Source organism: Ogataea haglerorum (genome assembly GCF_019207285.1).
Source record: "Ogataea haglerorum isolate 81-453-3 chromosome Unknown 81-453-3_NODE_20_length_135169_cov_94.441210, whole genome shotgun sequence".
Lineage (NCBI taxonomy): Eukaryota > Fungi > Ascomycota > Pichiomycetes > Pichiales > Pichiaceae > Ogataea > Ogataea haglerorum.
This window is the reverse complement of record NW_025065170.1, coordinates 84,388-104,007: the sequence shown is the minus strand read 5'-3', so window position 1 is coordinate 104,007 and position 19,620 is coordinate 84,388. Positions and strand designations below refer to the sequence as shown.

The following is a 19,620-nucleotide window of genomic DNA, read 5'->3' as shown; positions in this document are numbered from 1 at the left end:
CAGAACGTCTCCTTTAAGCGTGCACACGAGCAGAACGTAGCGCAGAGAAAAATAGCGGTACACGAACGTGAGCACCTTGGAGTTGAGCACTTGTGCCGGCTGCAGCGATGAGAACACCAGAAACCCCTCCTTCATCAGGTTGACCCAGTTTTTGCTGGTGTTGTTGGCAATTTCCGCCGCGCACAAAATCATGATGGTAATGATCAGCTCCTCCAGGATCTCTAGGTTCGACAGGTCGCACGTGTCGAGAATCAGGTGCAGCCCGTTGATGGCGTCGTCCTTGAACTGGACGTACAGAGAGTAGTAGCTTCGCAGAACGTCTCTATCTGGGGCGGCGCTTGTGAGCTCCTGTTTGAGCAGGTCGATGGCCGCGTAGCACAGCACCGACTGGTTCAGCGCGGTGAAGTTTTTGCAGAGCGGCACGATGATGGACAGGAACTCGTTGGCCGTGTCTGTGCTCTCGCAGAACGAGCGCGACTTGGACATGTTGTTGACATAGTGGTTGAAAAGGTACTCTGGCGACGTTTTGCGCGGGTCGATGCACGGCTCGGCAACGGTGGCAGTCCAGAGCTCGTTGTGGACGCGGACGGGGCAGTTAGGAGACATCTGCAAAAGATGATACGCCAGGCCCATGTTGGTGAAGTTGGCATTGAGCAGATGGTAGGCTGTAGGCTGTGCACAACTGGCGTGGAACTGATCACGCATCTGTATTTTCACCCAGTTGAGGACGACGCGGTACTTGCACTCCAGGCCAAGCCGCTGACAGTGTCCGCACCTCGGTTTGGCCTCGTCGCATTTTTTCTTGCGTCGTTTGCACACCAGACACCCGGATTTGCTCTTCTTGATACCTTTCATGACAAATCCAACGAAATTAGCTGTTATCATTTTTTTCAGAAAATGGCTTATCAGACCGCGCGGATCGGGTTTCCTGAAAGCGCGAAAAAAGAATCAATTTCTATCAAGCCGGTGTGATAAAAAAAAGTTTTGGATAAAATGGCGAGCGTGCTAGTTGTAGGATGCGGTGTGTTTGGGCTTTCCGCCGCAAGAGAGCTGGCCCTGAAGGGCTACTGTGTGCGGGCAATTGACCTCTACGAGCCGCCATCGCCGTGGTCCGCTGCCAATGATTTTAATAAAATCATCAGAGCAGAGTACACAGACATGATCTACTCCAAGATGGCCGTGGAGGCAATTAACTTGTGGAGGACTGACCCAGACCTTCTGGGGCTGTACAACGAGTGCGGGCGTGTCCTGATCACTCCCAGGGAGCACGCTGGACGCAAGAAGTTTGAAGAGCAGGGGATCCAGAATCTGCGCGCGCTGGGCGAGGGGCAGAGGGTGGAGTATTTGAGAGGAAGCCGGGCTCTAGCCGAAATACACCCGCAGTTCCTGCACAACCGGCTGGGCGACGAGCATGAGTTCAAGTTCAACCCGGACTCCGGGCTCGGCCACGCCAGCAACTCGCTCAGGGCCCTATATCGCCGGTGTCGGGAGCTGGGCGTGGAGTTCACGTTTGGAGAGGAGGGATACTTTGCCGGGCTACAAGAGCAGCACGATAAGACGTATGTGAAAACAGCTGCTGGAACTTCGTACACGGCGGACCAGATCTTGATCTGTTGCGGAGCCAACACAGACTCGGCCGTCGACTTGAACGGCCAGCAGTCGGCCACAGGGCTGTACGTTGCGCACATCCGGCTGACGCCCGAGGAATTCGCGAGATACAGGGACATTCCGATCATTTTCGACTCCGACATGGGATACTTCTTCCCTCCAGACCCGGAGACGCGGATCATCAAGGTGGCGCTGCCGGGAACCGGGGCGTCGCGTCTGGTGGCCAGTCCGCACGAGAAGGACAAGAAATTGTCTCTGCCGCGGTACAAGACGGAAAACCCAAGAGACACCATGCCGAAGCACTGCTACGGCGAGCTCAAGGCTCTGCTCAGTAAGTACTGCCCGGAGTTGGCGTACCACGAACCATTCAACGCGAAGACGTGCTGGGTGGGGGACACGGGAGACTCGCACTTTATTATTGACCGCGTCCCGGGCCACAAGAACGTGTTTGTGGCTACAGGCGACTCGGGCCACGGATACAAGTTTTTGCCGAATATTGGGAAGTATATTGTTGCGCGGATGGAGGACACGCTGGACCCAGAGTACGCGGAGAGCTGGAAATGGCGGGCCAGGTCGTCGTTCGACCCGCTTGCGATGGACTGGCGTGTCGCGAAGGAGTTTCCGGACTTTGGAGACATCGACTGGTGGGTGGAGCCTAAGATGAAGCTATAGCGTAATTGATTATTTATGGAGACTGCGGTTCGAATCTAGTATTTCCCAGAACTCGTCCTCGTCGCTGATGTCCCAGTGGTTTTCTGTGTTGGAGCTGAAAATGTCCATGAGATTGCGCAGCTCGAGGTTGCCGGACTCGAACGTCTGCGAGAAGAAACTGGCCGGCGTGGCCGGCATTACTGGCGAGCCGGCCGCGGTGCGGAAGATGCCCTCCTCGAGCAGTCTGTCGAACAGGATGCGGAAGCTGGCGGCCTTTTTCGTGCGCTCGGCAAACAGCGAGAGCAGCACCGAGCAGTGCCGCAGGTAGTTGTGGAATTTCCACATTTGCGCGGTGACAAGCAGCTCGTGGTCGAGGTTGAGGATCGAGTACGCGAGAATTATGCCCACCAGGAACACAGAGTGCAGACTGAACATGCCGTAGCCAAACGCCGGGTCCTTCGTGATGGCCATGTACGCCTTACACACGCCGCCTGCTGCCTCGGAAATCTCGACCAGGAGCGCATGGAAGCTCTCGTGGTCCTTGTCCACGTTGTGCATGAGTCTGGTGAGACAGAGGAACATCTTCGACCGATGGTAGCAGAGCGTCAGGTACTCGAACGGGATTTCGCGGCGCAGGCCGTTCAGAAACTCCGACTCTGTCGGAAGCTGGGCGCGCCAGCTCTCGAGCTCTGTCTCGATTTTTTGGTAGCGGGCGCTGAACTGGGACTCGATGTGCGGCGCGGTGTCGATCATCGACGCGGCGAGCGGCACGGCGATCGACTGCTCCAGGTTCCCGATGCGCAGTTCGAGCTCGCGGACGCGGCACATCTGGATGAGATAGTACGTGCGGGAGATTTTTTGCGGGTACGTGATGCGGTGATCGTGCTGGTGGTACTGCAGCCGCTGCTGCTCGATCTGCAGCTTGTACAGGTCCTTGGCGTCGATTTCAGCGAGCGAGTCGATGTTGAGCGGGTACGGCACGTCGATCTCGTCCTCGGAGATCGACGCGGGCCGGCCCAGCGTCATGCACAGCACCTTTTCGAACGTGTACACGGACCAGAAAATGCGTTTTTTCGTTTCGTATTCCTTGGCGGTCTCGACCGCCGGGATGTTGAAGCGGTGGAGGCCTGTTTGGGTGATCTTACGGATCGCGAGCCCCGACAGCTCCCAGATGTTCATCGTGAACTTGACGTTGTGGTCGTACGAGACCAGCAAGTACAGCGAAATGTGCATGATGAGGCGGATCTGGTCGAGCGAATTGAGCGCGCATTCTATGCTGGAGAGCAGGTCCATGGCGCGGTCGAAATAGAGCTTAGGGTCGAGGAAATTCATCTGCTTTGACATCATCACTAGACGGCAGCCTGTGCCGAGAATGAGGCTTGCGATGGCGTCCTGGTGCGCTCGGCTGGTGAACTTGGGACAGAGAGATTCGGAGTCGCCGAAATGCGCCGCAAATAGCTGCTCCAGCTCCTCCGGCTCGTAGAAAAAGTACCGCTGGCCCATGAGCCGGTTGAAGTACTGCACAAACATCGCCTCGAGCTCTTCTGTGGGGGTTACCGGCACGGCTCCGCTGGCGCGGCTGTCCAGGATGCGCATCATCTTGGCGTGGTCGGGCGGCGGTTTGGTGAACGAGTGCGAGTCCTTCACCTCCCTGTATAGTTTCGAGAGAATCCAGTTCTTGATCGAGTTCACCTTCGACACGATGGCCGTGCTGCCGGCGTACGTCTCGTCCTGGGTGTCGTGCAGAAGCAACCGGATCGACTTGTAGAAGTCGCTCGAGCACTTTTCGGAGCGCGCGGTGTGTGGCCGCAAGGCTGCGAGCTCCTCCTGCAGCAGGGAAAATTGTTTTTTCAGCAGTTGGATCCGGTTTTGGAGGGCTTCTGCGAGCACCTCGTTTTCGTCCGAGTGCGCGGATTCTGCGTTCGGGCTGTGTTTTGTTGAGTTAGGTGGGGAGGTGGGTTGTCGTTCGCACGTGATACCGGAGTCTTCCACGAGTCCCTTCTCTGGCGTCTGCTCATCAACCTCACTCTCCTTCGCCCTTGTGCCTCTCACGTGCGTCCTGAGCGCGCGCGAGTACGAGCACCGGGCGTCGGCGAGTTTGCAGTTTTCGCACGGGTCCAGTCCCTCACACCGCTTCTTCCTTCTCTTGCACCGGTCGCACGCCACAGAAACCCGTGTCCGCTTGGTCCGTGTGAGCATCTGTGTGCTGTCGCAGCCTGCTCTCTTCTCCGGCGCCTCCCCTTTGTCAAACAACGTTTGCACGAACACAAACTTGTTCCCCCGAGATACCATGATAAAAAATAGATTTCATAATTTGGCAATTTTCTTACTTGGCTATATATTTACTGCGACGTGTTGCCCAGCTCCGTTCTGAGAGCGAGCGAGCCGCCTGCAATGGGCAAAAACGCCGTGTGCTGGTCGGGGCGTTTGTAGCGGCCCGTTTCGGGTGTTTTGGCAGGCGCCCCGTAGCCACCGCCGCCAGGAGTCAGAATACTTACAAACTCTCCCTTGTGGAGCTGGAACTGCGCAAAGGCCGGCATGTGGATCCATCTCATTCTGCCGCCCTGGATTTTGCCCAGCAGGTTCTTGCCGCTGGCAGCCGGGAGCCCGCCATGCACCCCGTATGGCCCGCTGTTGCGCCGCTGCGTGCGCAGAGTGCACGACAGATCCGTCGTGAACTCAATAGTCCGCACCAGCCCGTCGCCGCCACGCCACCGGCCTTCGCCTCCAGAGTCCTTGCGGATACTAAACTCGTGCAAAATCACCGGGTACCGCTTCTCAAAGATCTCTGGGTCCGTGATCTTGGTGTTGGTCATGTGACAGTGCACGCCCGACCAGCCGTCGGCGCCCTCGCAGGCGCCCGAGCCACCGCCGATCGTCTCGACCATGGCGAAGCCCGGCCGGATCTCGCCTGTGACGGGGTCCTTGCCGCCCTTGCCGAAGCCGATGGTGTTGTTCGAGCCGGTAGACGCCGCACACAGCCCGAAGGCCTTGAGCAGACAGTCGTTGAGCCGCTGCGAGGTGGTGGAATTCGCCGCTGCGACGGCCGCAAACTCGGACGGGTTCAAGATGCTTCCTGGCGGGATGTACATCTGCACGGGCTCGAGACACCCCTCGTTGAGCGGGATGTCCTGCTCCAGCATCAGCCGCAAAGAATAGATGATGCACGCGTGCGTGATGGCGATCGGCGCGTTGCAAGGGCTGTACGCCTCCTCGGACGTGCCTGTGAAGTCGTAGAACGCCTCGCCCTTCTTCTCGTCGATGTCGATCACGACACTAATCACTGATCCATCGTCCATGGTTTCCGTGGCACGCAACGGTAGCTGATCGCGCATTCTGGCCGCCGTGCGCTTGAAGAAGTTGCGCACCGCAGTGGATGCCGTCTTGCGCACGTTTGTCATGTAGAACAGAACAACCTCGGTTCCGTACTCTTTGAATAGGTCTTCGAGCAAGTGCACTCCACGCTGGTTTGCGGCGATTTGCGCCTTGAGGTCGGAGAGATTGTCCTTGACGTTTCTGGAGCCCGAGCAGCCGGGGTATTTTGCCGGCTCCTCGACGAAGTACTTCTGGACGCCGTCGTAGTCGAACTTAGCGTTCTCGACGATCTTCCAGTGTAGAAACTGCGCTCCTTCCTGGTACAGCTCGGTAGCGTCTGCGGCGCAGGAGCCGGGAGCAGAGCCGCCGATCTCGGCGTGGTGGGCCCGGGACGCGGTGAAAAACCGAATCTCGCCGTCGATGAACACGGGCGAGATCAGCGTGATGTCTGGCAGATGGGTTCCGCCCGCGAGAGGATGGTTCGACGCCAAAACGTCGCCGGGACGGATGTTGCTGCCCCAGTATTTCTTGGCATACCGTATGCAGTGAGACATGGACCCCAGGTGCACCGGCACGTGCGGCGCATTGGCCGTGAGGTTGCCGTCTGCGTCGAACAAGGCGCACGAAAAGTCCATGCGCTCCTTGATATTCGCCGAAACAGAGATTTTCTGCAGCGTAGCGCCCATGTCCTCAGCAATAGCCATAAACCGGTTCTGGAAGACAGCCAGCAGGATCGGGTCGACTGTGAGCGTCTTTGTGAGCGCCGGAGCGGCGTCTTTATCCTCAATGTCGATGATGATATGTTTTTCCAGGTTTAGTGCCCGTGAGCATGGATTCACGCATATGGTTTGAGTCGAGTCGAGCAGTATAGCTGGACCCTGGACGGTGTGGCCGACGGCGAGATCCGAAATGCGGAAGACGCGGGTCTCGTGGCACACGCCTGCACCGTTTTCGCTGAAGTAGACCGGTGCAGTGGTTAGTACGAGAGAGGTAGGGGCAGGCCGTAATTCGACACCCTCCCGATCGAACGGCGACTTTTGCGGGATCTTGGACGTAGACCCCGTCACACGAACACGGATATCGTGGACAACGACGGTCTTCGAGGCGTCCACAAACGAGAACTCGCGTTCGTGGCGCTCGACAAACGCCGTCAGAAAGTCCTTGTCTGACTCGGCGATCATGAGCTTGGTATCTGAGCCGCGGTAGCCGAGGTTAAAGTAGAACTGGCTGTGGACGGTGTTCTCGTCGACGCCTTGAAGCAGCAGCTTTTTCAGCAGCTCTTCTTTAATCTCACCGCATCTTGCCAGCAGCTTCTCACGCACCGCTTCGGAGTACACCGCGTCGCACGGCTCGAGCTTCTCCTTGACGACGTCGGCCATGCCGATGCCGTATGCAGAGAGCACAGACGAGTACTTGTGGACAATCACGCGGCGCATGTTGAGGATGGTGGCCACGTCAACACAGTTCTGGCCGCCGGCGCCGCCGAACGACGCCAGGTTGTGCTTGGCGACGTTGTGGCCGCGCGACTCGGTCAGTGCACGGATCGGCTTGGCCATGTTATGGTTGGCCACCTCGAGGAACCCGAGCGCCACCTCGTGCGGCGACTTTTCGGCACCGCGGTTTTCCGCGTTGATCGTGCGTGCCAGCTGTGTGAACTTCTCGTCGACCACGGCGTAGTCGAGCGGCTGGTCCTCGTTGGGGCCAAAGATGTGCGGGAAGAACTCCGGCAAGATCCGCCCCACGTACAGGTTGGCGTCCGTGATCGTCAGCGGGCCGCCCTTGCGGTAGCACGCCGGGCCAGGGTGCGACGAGGCAGACTCGGGACCCACCTTAAACACGCCGTTCACATACTTCAAGATGGAGCCGCCGCCGGCCGCCACCGTGTTGATGTCCAGCTGCGGGGCGGCGACGTGGATGCCGGCCGTGATCGAGTGGAACACGTACTCGTAGTTGCCGTCGTAGCGCGACACGTCGGTCGACGTGCCGCCCATGTCGAAGCCGACGATCGGCGTGCCCTCTGCTGGGTCGTAGCACGTCTGCGCCTCGCCCACGACACCACCAGCCGGCCCGGACAAAAGTGCCCGCAGCCCGCTGAACTCGTCGTAAGGCACCAAACCGCCGTCGCTCTGCATGAACTCGATCCGCGTGGTCTTCTCGAACCCAGGCTTGAAGCCCTGCAAGAAAGACGAGATATACTCCCTGATAATTGGCGTCAGGTACGCCTCAACGACGACCGACTGGGCGCGCGGGATGGCCTTGATCATCGGCATGAGCTCGTGGGATGTCGCCACAAACTCAAACCCCATCTCCAGCGCTAGCCGTTTGAGCTGCACCTCATGCTCCGTAAAGTCGTACCCGTGCACCAGACAAATTCCAAGCGACAAGACGCCGCTTTCTTTCAGCGGTAGTAGTTTCTGCCGCGCGTCCTCCAGGTCCAGCTCCTGCAGGATCTGGTACGTCTGCCCGGTAACACCCCTGGTGTAAGCTGGGTCTTTGCCGACAAGCGAGTCGAAACTCACCTGGTCCGGGTCCTCCTCGTAGTCCGGCGTGGTCACGCGCTCCTTGATCTCGACGACGGCCTCGTACAAAACTTCCGGCTTCCGGATACGCATAGCAAAGAGATCAGGTCGCGTTTGGTCGCCGATCCGCAGAATGTCCTTGAAACCTGCGGTGGTGAGCAATGCGCACCGCGCGCCCTTGCGCTCCAGAAGCGCGTTGGTGGCCACGGTGGTGCCCAGACGGATGCTGCTGATGCAGCTTGTGTCGAGCGGGGAGTTCTTTGGGATGCTGCGGCCTTGGACGTGCTCGAGAACACGCCGGATGGCCTCAACGTTGGCATCTTTGTAGTTATCGGGATCCACAGAGAGCAGCTTGAAAACGTGGTCGGCGCGGCCTGGAATGACCGCGATCACGTCCGTGAACGTTCCTCCTCTGTCGATGGCGACTTTGACGTCCGAAAGCATTGTCGAGCAGTCTTGGGGTGTGCTGGTTTATATAGCGGCGTTCTTGTCGGCCCAAAGTTTGAAAACAGACTATCGGCGTCGGAAGTGTGTCGGAAGCCGATTGTGGAAATTTTTTTTATCTTCGGATTTACAGTCCGTCTTATCGGGACTGATAATGCATCGGGCTGTGAACTGATAATAACCTCTGGAGTATAAATTTACTAAAATTTGTTGGTTCCTTGCAACATGGAACACTCCAAAAAACACCTCAAGGAGGCTAATGCCACCGGCGCAAAAATCGCGTCGGTCCTGCCCGACGACCCCAGACCTTGGAGGAAAAGGCCCAACCTGCTCAAACTGTACCTGTTGCTGTGCAACTTTGTGCTCTTTGCGTCATCGATCGGTTATGACTCGGCCATCACAAACTCCATCCAGGCCATGCCGGCCTGGCTCAAGTTTATGAAAAAGCCGACCGGCACTTGGCTCGGCTTTATTTCCGCGTCGCCCTTCGTGGGCACCTGCGGCACCATTTTCTTTATTCCCTACATCTGTGATCGCTTTGGCCGCAAAGTCGTCATCTACATGACCGTGCTGTGCATTTGGCTGGGCTCCATTATTGGTGCCTCAGCCCGCAGCCCGGCCGCCTACATCGTGTCGCGGATCTTTATGGGGCTGTCGTTCTCGTGCAACTACGCCGCGTCGGTGTGGATATCCGAGGTTGCCTACCCCACGTCGCGCGGCAGGTTTTCTGCGGCGTACCATGCTATCTATTACTTTGGCTCTGTGCTCTGCGGCTGGGTCGTCTTCGGCACGCAGTACATCTCGGGAAACGTGTCGTGGCGTATTCCGCTGGCGTTGCAGGCCGCCATCCCCACATTGCTGCTGCCAGCTTTGATTTACGCACCCGAATCGCCCAGATGGCTGGTTTCCGTGGGGGAAACCGAAAAGGCGCGCCAGGTGCTGCTCAAGTTCCACGCAAACTACGAGGACGCGTACCTGCCGCTTGTGGAGCTCGAAATGCAGGAGATCATCGCCGGGATCGAGGCGCTGCGCGTCAACAACATCTCGTCGTGGCGCTCGCTCATCGCCACACCGGGCAACCGCAAACGGCTGTTCATCTCGTGCTTCCTCGGCGTGGCCTTTGCGTGGAACGGCCAGGGTATAGTCACGTGGTACCTGAGCTCGGTTTTCGTGGCTGTCGGGATCACTGCCACGTGGAAAAAAACGCTCCTCAACGCATGCATCCAGCTCTTCAACCTGCTCGTGGCCATCACCGGCGCCGTGCTTGTCGACCACGTCGGCCGCAGACGGCTATTTCTGATCTCCATTGTCGGCCTATTTTTCTCCTTCATCGGCCTCACCACCATCACCGCCGTGTACACGCAGCTGCACAGAAACATCGGCCAGGCGATCATCGTGTTTGTGTTCCTCGTGTACGGGTTCCAGGCCATTGCGTTTGCGCCGTTGATCACGTCGTACCCGTCCGAATTGTGGCCGCAGGCCACACGGTCCAAAGGCCTGTTCACGGCGATGTTTTTCCTCAACGGGGCCACCTTCTTCAACATTTTCGTGAACCCGATCGCTCTCGACGCCATTGGCTGGCGCTACTACTGCGTGTATCTGGGCGTGCAGGTGATCATCTTTGCGGTTATTTATTTGACGTTCCCGGAAACGAAGGGGTACTCGCTCGAGGAGATTGCGCTGATTTTCGACAAGGACCAGGCCACGCAGGCGGGGCTGGAGGCCGACCTCGACGAAAAGCAGAGTGCCAAAGTCAGCGTCAAGGAGCTATCTATTTAAATACTATTTGCCCAGATCAGCGGGGCCAAAACTCTGCGGCAGGATCTCGTTCATGGTGAGCTTTTCCACCTTCGACCCGTCCTTGTTGTACATGTAGATCGGCACGTCCAGCGCCGAGAACTCGCGGAGGAACTGGCGACAGATCCCGCACGGCGAGATGCAGGCGTCGAGGTCGCCCGAGATCGCCACGGCCTCGAACCGGGTCCGGCCCTGTGTCACGGCGGCTACGGCGGCCGTGCGCTCCGCGCAGATTGCACCCCCGTACGAGGCGTTCTCGACGTTGGCCCCGTCGAAAAACTCGCCGTTCGCAAGCAAGCAGCACCCCACATGAAAGTTGGAGTACGGGCAGTACGCCTTGGCCCGATTGGCCAGCGCCCTTTCCTTGAGAGTCTGCAACTGCGACTCCGAGACCATGAAAATAAAGAGAAAAATAAATAATTCCAAAACTTATTTTTATCAATTATATAATTAACTCCAAAATATCAATCAATTTTCAAATCGCTACTTTTCCTGCACCGGCTGGACCACCTCGTCGACCTCGTTTTTCTCGCTGCCGCCCTCCTCGTCCTTGCACAGATCGCCGATGTTTGGCCGCGGACCCTTGAAGAACGTGTGTCCGTACGCAAACCAGTACAGCACCACCAGCAGCATCGCGCCCCAGTACACGACCGAGGTCCAATTCATGAGGTCTGTCGTGTTGTCCTTGCCGCGGAACTGCGGGAAACACAGCACGGGCAGCATCAGCAGGATAAAAAGACACCCAACGGTGCCCGTCACATAGCTGAACCGCCCCAGGTTCCAGGGGCCCGGCTTGAAGGTGTTTCTGGCGTAGGTGATTCTGAGAAAAATCGGCACCGTGAACGACACAAACGCGCCTGTCGCGCCGAACGAGAACACCGCGTTTATCGCCTCGCCCTTGAACATCAGACACAGCAGACACTCGCCCACAAACCAGTTGAACCACACCGCGTTGACCGGCGTCCTGGTGTACGGGTTAACGCGGCACCACACGCGCGACAGCGGGATGCACCCGTCTCTGGAGTACGAGTACAGCACGCGCGACGCGGCGAGCATGCTGGAGAAGTCCATGATGTACGACAGGACGATGGTCAGGGCGGTCATCGCGATAGTTCTGTCTCTCGTGAGGACCTGGCTCAGGAACGACACGAACGGCTGCCCCAGCTCTCCGTCGACGGCGGCCGTCACGTCGACGATCGTGTACGCCATGCCGAGCTGGAACGCGAAGCCGAGCACGGCGCCGAGCGACGCGGTCAGCACGATCGCGTTCGGCGTCACAATCTCGGCGTTCGTCGACTCCTCAGCGAGATGGAACGGAGCGTCGAAGCCGGACATGATCCAGATAGCAGCCATGAAGCTCATCAGGACGGCCATTCCGTCGGGCCAGTCGGTCATGTTGGTGATGGCCCACGCCTGGGAGTTGGAGTTGAACTTTGGCAGGCCTTGCTCGGTCCTCGTGTTGCCGCCTAGGAACACCACCCAGCAAATAAAGAGAAACGAGATATTCAGCAGGGACGTGAACCGCGTGATGTACGAGATCCACTTGACGGGCATCGAGGCGATGCAGGCGCAGCTGACGGTGATGGACGTGGCGAGCAGGAACGCGTGCCACTTGTGGTACACGTAGCCCGGGTCTGTCATCTGCTTGAGAGCCAGGATCATGGCTGCCGTGGAGGACCCCACGGAAGGACCCCCCGTGATCTGGGTGAGGTAGTTGGACCAGCCCACGAACCAGGACAGAAACGCCTTGTACTTGGGCGGCGCGAGCATCGCCGTGGCGTAGTACAGCCCGCCCGACGTCGGGAACGCCGACGCGATCTCTGCCATCGACAGCGCCACGCACATGATGCCCGCCATGGCCACAAGGTACACCCACGTAATGCCTGCCGCCCCCGTGTACGCCATCGAGTACCACAGCGTGCCCGCCACGGACGGCAGCAGCCCCAGCGTGGAAAACGCCACGGCAAACGTCGTCAGCATCGAGAGCCCTCTCTTGAGCTCCTGTTTGTACCCAAGAGCAAGAATAACCGCCTCGTCGTGGTCAACAGCATGGTCCAGGTGGAGTTTCGAGTGCGAAATCACCGACTGGACCCGCACCTCGTCAACAGATAGATCCAAAGACATATGGCGAGAGAAAGCGAGAACAGGACTAAAAAGATTTTTCACAGATGAGCCGCACCGTTCTCGCACGGCAGCCTGATAAGGATCCGGTGATGCACAGCGGCACCACAGCAGATAAGTCGCTATCTGAAAAGCGCTGCTGCTGCCGGTCTTCCCAGGCCGGCGGTCTCCTGCGGGCTGCCAATTTTAGCCGGCTCGGCCTCTTGGCGCAGATAATGAGCGGCTTGGCCATGACGGTTGCCGAAACCCCCCCCGAGGATTACGTAGCTGCTGACACATATTTTTTAAATTTTTTTTTTCGGCCCCGGCCGGCTGCCTGTTTACGTTTCCTGTTTTAGCCGGCATCCTCCCAATTCGGGTGAGGCAATTTCTGCGAGCCATTACAAAAAAAAGGCAGACAAGTTTTGTTCTTCACGATGAAGTACTCCGTTCTTTTAGGTGCCCTTGCCCTGAATCTGGTGTCGGCGCTCGCGGAAGACGACGACAGCAATGTCGTCACCACGACCATCTACGGCACCACGACCAATACCCACAAGTACGGAAAATTCGACAAAACAAAGGCCTCCTCTGAGGAAACCTCCAGTGGAACGCACAAGTACGGAAAATTCGACAAAACTAAGGCCTCCAAGGAGTCGTCGTCCACAGGCACACACAAATACGGCCGGTTCGATAAGACGGAGGCGTCGAAAGAGTCGTCGTCCACTGGAACCCACAAGTACGGCAAATTCAACAAGACAAAGGCTTCCGAGTCGTCTTCGTCGACGGGCACGCACAAGTACGGCAAATTCGACAAGACGGAGGCCTCGAAAGAGTCGTCGTCCACTGGAACCCACAAGTACGGCAAATTTGACAAGACCAAGGCCAGAACCACCACGACTGTTTACGTTGCCGAGTCGAGCGCTGCCGAGCAGAGACAGCAAGTCCTGGCCGGTTCCAACTCAACCGCCAACTCGACCTCCAGCGCACTGAGCTCCTCCAGCGCAGGAGCTGCGCACGCTTACGGTCTCTCCATCGGCATGGTCGCCCTTGGAGCTGCAGCCGTTTTGCTGTGATAATACCATTAGACAATAAATACTGTTCGTAGGACATATTAACATGCAGAGTGTCTTACTCTCTCTCCACCTCGTCCTTTGGTGGAATGCGCTTGTTCGACATCATCACGGCCGTGATAAACCCGATCAGCATCAGCGCCAGCGACAGATAGAACGTGTTGCGGATGCAGTCCATCATCGCCTTCTTGACGAGCTTCTGTGCGTGGGCGTCCAGCGTGTGGACCAGCTGCGAGTTCGACACCATGAGCCGGAGGTCTACATCTGGTAGCAGCGGCTGGAGGTGGCTGAATTTTTTCTTCAGCGTGGCGGTGTAGATGGCATCGCTGAGCTGCGAAAAAAGAGCCGTCGTCACGCTCCGGCCAAAGTAGAGGAACGTCATCGCCAGGATCGTGCTGCCAGGCGTCTTCGGGCAGCACAGCTGGACGCTCATCATAGGAGCCTGGAGCGTCAAACCGGCCCCGAGGCCGAACAGCACCTGCAGGCCGTATCTTTTGGCCGGAGTCGAGTCTGCCTTGAGCAGGGTCAGAATGCCAATGCCGATCGACCCCATCGCCGACCCGATGAGCGCGTACAGCTTGACGTGGCGCGTCTTCTGGATCAGCAGGCCGGTCGCAACCGAGCCCAGCACGAGCGGGATCACAGACGGGAGCAGCGACAGCCCCGCGTGGAACGCAGACAGGTTGTGCAGCGTCTGGAAGTACACCACCAGGAACTGCGAAAGCACCATGAACGCGCTGTAAACACTGGACAGCTGCAGCACAGACACGGTCACGCCGTACGTTTTGACGATGTTGAACGGCAGCAGCGGCTCCTGCGCAAAGAGAAAGTCCCAGACGCAGAACAGAATGACCAACACGCCGCCAATGACAAACAGACAGATGATCGGCGCAGAGCTCCACTTGAACTCGTTGTCGCCGAACGAGATGGCCAGCAAAATGAGCACGAGCCCGGCCACCATGGTGACGACGCCGGGGTAGTCGATTTTCTTCGTTTTCTCGAGCAGGTCGCCCGCCGGCGTCTTGGGCCGGAAGCTGTACATGAACAGCGGCACGATCACGGCCGCAAAACACAGGTTGATGTAGAAGCACCATCTCCAGGTCGTGTAGCTCGTGAACACGCCGCCGAGGATCGGGCCGATCACCGACGCCGCGACAAACGTGACGCTCATGAGCGCCATGATCATCGGCTTCTTGTCGATCGTGGTCACCTCGGTAGCGATGTTCATCACACACGCCTGGATCCCGGCGCCGCCGACGCCCTGGAGGGCGCGGCCGCCAATCAGCATGTTCATCGACTGCGCCACCGCACACACGAGCGAGCCGGCCTCGAACAGAAACATCGACGCAAGCATCACCCACCGTCTACCGAAGATAATCGACAGTCGGCCCCAAACCTGGGCTGTGCACCCTATACCCAGAACAAAGGCCGACGTGATCCACGTCAGCTTCTCAAACGAGCGGAACTTCTCCGACACCTGGACCAGGATCGTGAAGCTGATAGTTTGGTCGAGCGCCACCAGAAACAGGCACAACATGATCGAGCTGACACACATCCACAGCTTGGCTCCGTGGAGGTACTGCTCTGAGCGCTTGGTGCCGTCGCCGGCGTCGCTCTCGTAGAACTTGCGCTTCTGGCTTTCCAGGCGCTCTTGGCTGTCTTTAATCTCGTCCGAACTCATGATAAACAGCCAAGACACCCAAATCGGTCCATAATTATACCCATCGTTTAGTCCGAAGAATGAATTCAAATACTTTTAAAGCCGTATCAGCGAAACGGCGGAAAAAGGGCCCAGAGGCCTTAGAGCCGAAGTATTTTCGGTGATCGGCGATAAAAGCCAGGTACACCCGACCGCTGTCATTAGTCATCCCGTGTATATAGATGATATAGCTAGGTGTTCAGCCGAAGTGAAAGCCGCCCTGCTGGACGTTCGGATTCATTCCAAATCCGAACTGGTCGCCGCTCATCTCCGGCTGCAGCCCGGCAGACTCCTCCTCGGCCTCCTCGCCGCTGAAATAGGTCTCCACGATGTGGTACGCCTTGGTGTAGATCTTGTCGTTCTCGTTGCTCTGACAGTCGAAGATCTTCTCTGCGCCGCCGGCCTCCTCGATGAAAATGGCGTTCTCGTTGATGTTGGAACCCCGGGCCTCCTTCTCCAGCTCTCCTATCCTCAGAATATTCTCCAAGGCGTCGAGTGTGACCTCAATCACCTTATTGTCTGCAATGGCCAGCAAATCACACAGCGGCTTGATACAGCCCTGGGAAACAAGGTAGCGGATCTGGTCCGGCCGAGTGAGCCCGCCCGACGACGCGTTCGAGATCGCCCAGCACGCCTCCTTCTTCGTCTTGTAGTCGCCCGTGGCCAGCAGCTTGATGATCTGCGGAATCAGGTTCGAGTCGATCACAGCTTGGATCTGATCGCTGTTGCCGGCCGTGATGTTGGAAATCGTCCAGCACGCCTCCTTCCTGATCGACTCCTTTGGCGATCTCAGCAGCGGAGCAAGTGCAGGCAGCACGCCCGCGTTGATGACAATCTGGGTTTGCAAATCGTTACCTGTGACAATGTTTCCGACCGCTCTGAGCGCAGGGGTCTGGACCAGCGTGCTCTCGTGGCCCAGCAGCTCCACCAGCCGCTTGGGGATTCTGGCATCCACCACCGCCTGGATCGCCTCCGTCGTGCCGTCACTCAGGTACGAAATCGCCCAGCACGCGTCGATCAGCGTCTCCACGTCCACGGAGAAAATCAGCTTGGCCAGCGTAGGCAGCGCACTCTTGACGATCTGCCAGTCCGGCTGCGGGTTCTTTCCCCGACACAGGTTGGACAGCGTCCAGGTGGCCGTCCGGATAAGCGACATTTTGGACGACTGGAACAGGGACAAAACAGGGTCCATGGCGTTACACGACAGCACGTAGTCTCTGTACGCAGACGAGTCGCCAGCAACGTTACCCAGCGCCCAGATCGCCTGCTCCTTCACCTCCATGGACGGCGAGTACAGCAGGTTCACGAACAGCGGCACCGCTCCGGCGTCCACCACGACTTTGGTCTGTTCAGAAGTTCCCGATGCAATATTTGTCAACGCCCACGCAGCCTCCAGCTGGAGGATTTCGGGGCCTGAGCGCATGAACTCCACCAGCCGTGGCACCACGCCGCTCTCAATAACCAGGTCGATCGGCGGGTTGTGCTCTTTCGACAAAATCTGTCTGAACTTGATGGTGGCGTCGAGCTGTTGTTCCAGATCGCTCGAATTAATACTGTTCACCATTTTCGGCAACTCCTCTTGTAACTGTCTATAGAAAACGGTTTCTGCGCTTTGTGTCTCCTCGTCCTCCTCGTCCGAGTCGTTCATGCCGCTTGGCGCGTTAAAGTTCCGTCTCTTCGTCAGCAGTTCCTCTCGCTTCTGTTTTCTCAGTTCCACCTGTTGTGTCTCTCTTCTTCTTCTCACCTCGTCCTGCTGGAACCGGTTCTTGTTTTTGAAATTCGCCTTTCTGTACTCCGGCACATATCTCGAAGTCGCATCGGAATCCATGGTGGCAATTATACTTTGTAGAGTGTCCTACTTGTTAATTATTTTTTTTTTTTCATACTCTTTTGTACCACTCGTTTGCGGTTACGAGCACTCGTAGTGGGGAACAAACTATTTAAGGGGGGTCACATAAGCTCCTTGTGACACATCACAATGCTTCTTTTGCGCAGCTGTCGTCCCATCTTTCTGGCCGGCTCACTTTTACCGGCCCTACGTGGACTGTCCACGTCTGCTCTGCGCCGCCAAACCTTCAACCTGGGCCAGGACCCGCCCCGCTACAAGGTCCCCAACGAGAAGGAGCAGCGGAATCCCATCAAGTACAGGTCCAGAGAGTCGCTTTTCTTCAACAAAACGTTGCCTGCAAAATTCCGTCTTGGGAACGAACCCATGTACGAGAACCCGCTTGCAGGCTTCGTTGCAGGAGCAAAGAGATTCAGCCTGGCATTTGGATTTGTGGGGCTGTGTTTCTCGTATCTGATGCTCCAGACAGAGTATGTTTTGCCCGAGCTTTGCGAGGCATTTGCCGCGGCCTCTCTTTTGCCGTACCCGATGGTGCAGTATTTGTACTCGCCGTACGTGCTGCGCATCTACAGACTCTACGACACCACTAAGGAGCAGACCCTGGAGAATCTGGTGGCCGACGAGACGCTCGTGTTTCAGAAACTCAACTGGTCAGGGTTCAAAGTGTACAACGAGCTTGTCAAGGTGGAAGACTTGCAGGTTGCAGCGAAGGACACTCCGGAAGGCCGGTTTGGATTCTCGAACATGATTGCTCGCGAGAAAGACGATCTCACACGCTCGTTCTACGTCGTTGACGGGTTCGGAGGCATGCGCATGAACCGCATATGGAAAATAGCCGAAATGCATTCAGGCATCGAGTCTGCTCGGCCGTGACTAGGTTTACCGAAATAGATTATTTTTTTTTCACATTAGTTTTTCAAGCGGAATATTAACCATGAAAGTGGTGATCCAGAGGGTCAAACAGGCGTCAGTGACGGTCAACAAGGAGGTCATCTCGCAGATCAACAAGGGGCTGATGCTCTTGGTCGGCATCTCGACCGAAGATAGCAAGGAGGATGTTGAGAAACTGGCCAATAAGGTGCTGCGGCTGAAGCTTTTCGAGGACGTGGGCGTCGATGCCAACACCAAAACCGAGTGGGTCGGCAAGCCGTGGCAGAAAAGCGTTGTGGACATAAAGGGAGAGATTTTGTCAGTTTCACAGTTCACGCTCTATGGCAACATCCAGAAAGGCGCCAAACCAGACTTCCACCGTGCTCAGAAAGGCCATGTGGCGCAGGAGATGTACGAGATGTTTTTGGGCCTGCTACGTGCAGCGATGGGCGAAGACAGGGTGAAAGACGGCCAATTTGGCGCCATGATGGACGTGGCCATCATCAATGACGGCCCTGTTACGATCGTCTGGGATACAAGGGACAAATAGATTATTCTCTATTTTTTCGGAATAGCCGAAATGGGCTCAGCGCTCTGGAAGGGGAGAAGGTGGGGCTCGCGGACCGTGCGGGCGAGAAGCTCGACTTTGATCGCATGGGCGACAGCACGGAGTCAGACCTGAGGGCTCGTTGGAATCGCGGCTTGCGGGTCTCTGTTTCCGCGAGCTTGAGGCCGTGCTGGAAGTTGCGGAGCGCGTCAGCATACACAGTTTCTGAGCTCATGTCCAGCTTCGGTTTCTGCGTGTGGTACAACGGGCCGACCACCACGACAGGGACTTTGGCGTACTGCAAGCAGTATTTGGACATCGACTTCGAGCCGATGATTGCGTGGAACCCTGTTTTCTGAGTTCCGTGCGTGCCCACTATCAGGATCACCGGGTCGTACTCCGTGATGGCCTTTGTGATCATCTCGGGCACTTTCCCGACCTTAAGCTCGAGCACGATTTTTATTTTCTTATCTTTGGAGTTGAGTCTCGCGATCTCTTCCAAAATCTTTTCTGCTTCCTTTTTGTAGTCTCGCTGGTAATCTCGCGCCGCGTCTTCTTTCGAGAGCACCCGCAGGCACACGAGCGTGTCGCCGTCCTTCACCATTTCGTCGATCGTCCATTTCAAGGCAAGCAGCGAGCACTCGTTGTCGTCGTAGCCACACATAAACGTCCGCGAAACTCTGTCGAAATGGAAGTCCCTGTGCTTCGCGGTGAGAATGAACTGCATTTTCTCGTAGTCGAGCTGGCTGTTGCCCATGTTTTCGAATGCGATCCCGCGATGGAACGATTCGGTGTCTTTCAACGGTGGTCTTTTTGGCTGCAGATCGGAGATCTCGTCGATAGACAAATTCGTCGTGGGCAGCGAGCTGTCGACGGAGTTTTGTCGGGACAGCGACGGCGACCGCAGCACGCGCTCCGGTGTCTGTGTCCGCAAAGAGAGCGCGTCGAGCTCGTTGACCTGGTCCTGCGATAGCTGGTATATGAGAGAGTTGAGCTCTGTGTTTCGCCTTGTTTCTGGGTCGTCTAGAGCTTCCGCGATGTCTATGTCCACCTGACTCCGGTAGGCAAGCGTGCCAACCGGCTGCGGAGCAGCCTGCTGCGGTTCGTCGCTCTGGGCAGCTCCTGTCTCCGCCATAAATTCAGATACGTATCGT

The 19,620-nt window shown here is 57.3% G+C and overlaps 13 protein-coding genes across 13 annotated transcripts; 7 read left to right on the top strand and 6 right to left on the bottom strand.

Annotated features, from left to right (window-relative positions):
* Positions 1-13: 13 nt before the first annotated feature.
* Positions 14-885, bottom strand: KL911_005255 (uncharacterized protein; the record flags this gene model as incomplete). The annotated part of the gene is made up of 2 exons (XM_043200637.1): positions 14-320; positions 389-885. The coding sequence occupies 2 exons, from the start codon at positions 883-885 to the stop codon at positions 14-16; spliced, it is 804 nt and encodes a 267-aa protein (XP_043052041.1).
* A 108-nt stretch (positions 886-993) lies between these two features.
* On the top strand, positions 994-2,280 carry KL911_005254 (uncharacterized protein; the record flags this gene model as incomplete). Its single annotated transcript, XM_043200636.1, has 1 exon — positions 994-2,280. The coding sequence occupies one exon, from the start codon at positions 994-996 to the stop codon at positions 2,278-2,280; it is 1,287 nt and encodes a 428-aa protein (XP_043052040.1).
* Positions 2,281-2,289: 9 nt separating this feature from the next.
* Positions 2,290-4,458, bottom strand: KL911_005253 (uncharacterized protein; the record flags this gene model as incomplete). The annotated part of the gene is made up of 1 exon (XM_043200635.1): positions 2,290-4,458. The coding sequence occupies one exon, from the start codon at positions 4,456-4,458 to the stop codon at positions 2,290-2,292; it is 2,169 nt and encodes a 722-aa protein (XP_043052039.1).
* A 143-nt stretch (positions 4,459-4,601) lies between these two features.
* KL911_005252 (uncharacterized protein) lies at positions 4,602-8,537 on the bottom strand (the record flags this gene model as incomplete). Its single annotated transcript, XM_043200634.1, has 1 exon — positions 4,602-8,537. The coding sequence occupies one exon, from the start codon at positions 8,535-8,537 to the stop codon at positions 4,602-4,604; it is 3,936 nt and encodes a 1,311-aa protein (XP_043052038.1).
* A 225-nt stretch (positions 8,538-8,762) lies between these two features.
* On the top strand, positions 8,763-10,316 carry KL911_005251 (uncharacterized protein; the record flags this gene model as incomplete). The annotated part of the gene is made up of 1 exon (XM_043200633.1): positions 8,763-10,316. One exon carries the CDS (start codon positions 8,763-8,765, stop codon positions 10,314-10,316), a length of 1,554 nt encoding a protein of 517 aa, XP_043052037.1.
* Positions 10,317-10,319: 3 nt separating this feature from the next.
* On the bottom strand, positions 10,320-10,730 carry KL911_005250 (uncharacterized protein; the record flags this gene model as incomplete). Its single annotated transcript, XM_043200632.1, has 1 exon — positions 10,320-10,730. One exon carries the CDS (start codon positions 10,728-10,730, stop codon positions 10,320-10,322), a length of 411 nt encoding a protein of 136 aa, XP_043052036.1.
* A 169-nt stretch (positions 10,731-10,899) lies between these two features.
* KL911_005249 (uncharacterized protein) lies at positions 10,900-11,804 on the top strand (the record flags this gene model as incomplete). The annotated part of the gene is made up of 2 exons (XM_043200630.1): positions 10,900-10,926; positions 11,004-11,804. The coding sequence occupies 2 exons, from the start codon at positions 10,900-10,902 to the stop codon at positions 11,802-11,804; spliced, it is 828 nt and encodes a 275-aa protein (XP_043052035.1).
* Positions 11,805-11,994: 190 nt separating this feature from the next.
* KL911_005248 (uncharacterized protein) lies at positions 11,995-12,534 on the top strand (the record flags this gene model as incomplete). Its single annotated transcript, XM_043200629.1, has 2 exons — positions 11,995-12,039; positions 12,118-12,534. The coding sequence occupies 2 exons, from the start codon at positions 11,995-11,997 to the stop codon at positions 12,532-12,534; spliced, it is 462 nt and encodes a 153-aa protein (XP_043052034.1).
* Positions 12,535-12,871: 337 nt separating this feature from the next.
* KL911_005247 (uncharacterized protein) lies at positions 12,872-15,092 on the top strand (the record flags this gene model as incomplete). Its single annotated transcript, XM_043200628.1, has 2 exons — positions 12,872-13,474; positions 13,779-15,092. The coding sequence occupies 2 exons, from the start codon at positions 12,872-12,874 to the stop codon at positions 15,090-15,092; spliced, it is 1,917 nt and encodes a 638-aa protein (XP_043052033.1).
* Positions 15,093-15,402: 310 nt separating this feature from the next.
* Positions 15,403-17,031, bottom strand: KL911_005246 (uncharacterized protein; the record flags this gene model as incomplete). Its single annotated transcript, XM_043200627.1, has 1 exon — positions 15,403-17,031. One exon carries the CDS (start codon positions 17,029-17,031, stop codon positions 15,403-15,405), a length of 1,629 nt encoding a protein of 542 aa, XP_043052032.1.
* A 150-nt stretch (positions 17,032-17,181) lies between these two features.
* On the top strand, positions 17,182-17,922 carry KL911_005245 (uncharacterized protein; the record flags this gene model as incomplete). The annotated part of the gene is made up of 1 exon (XM_043200626.1): positions 17,182-17,922. The coding sequence occupies one exon, from the start codon at positions 17,182-17,184 to the stop codon at positions 17,920-17,922; it is 741 nt and encodes a 246-aa protein (XP_043052031.1).
* A 61-nt stretch (positions 17,923-17,983) lies between these two features.
* KL911_005244 (uncharacterized protein) lies at positions 17,984-18,469 on the top strand (the record flags this gene model as incomplete). The annotated part of the gene is made up of 1 exon (XM_043200625.1): positions 17,984-18,469. One exon carries the CDS (start codon positions 17,984-17,986, stop codon positions 18,467-18,469), a length of 486 nt encoding a protein of 161 aa, XP_043052030.1.
* A 1-nt stretch (position 18,470) lies between these two features.
* Positions 18,471-19,601, bottom strand: KL911_005243 (uncharacterized protein; the record flags this gene model as incomplete). Its single annotated transcript, XM_043200624.1, has 1 exon — positions 18,471-19,601. The coding sequence occupies one exon, from the start codon at positions 19,599-19,601 to the stop codon at positions 18,471-18,473; it is 1,131 nt and encodes a 376-aa protein (XP_043052029.1).
* Positions 19,602-19,620: the final 19 nt, after the last annotated feature.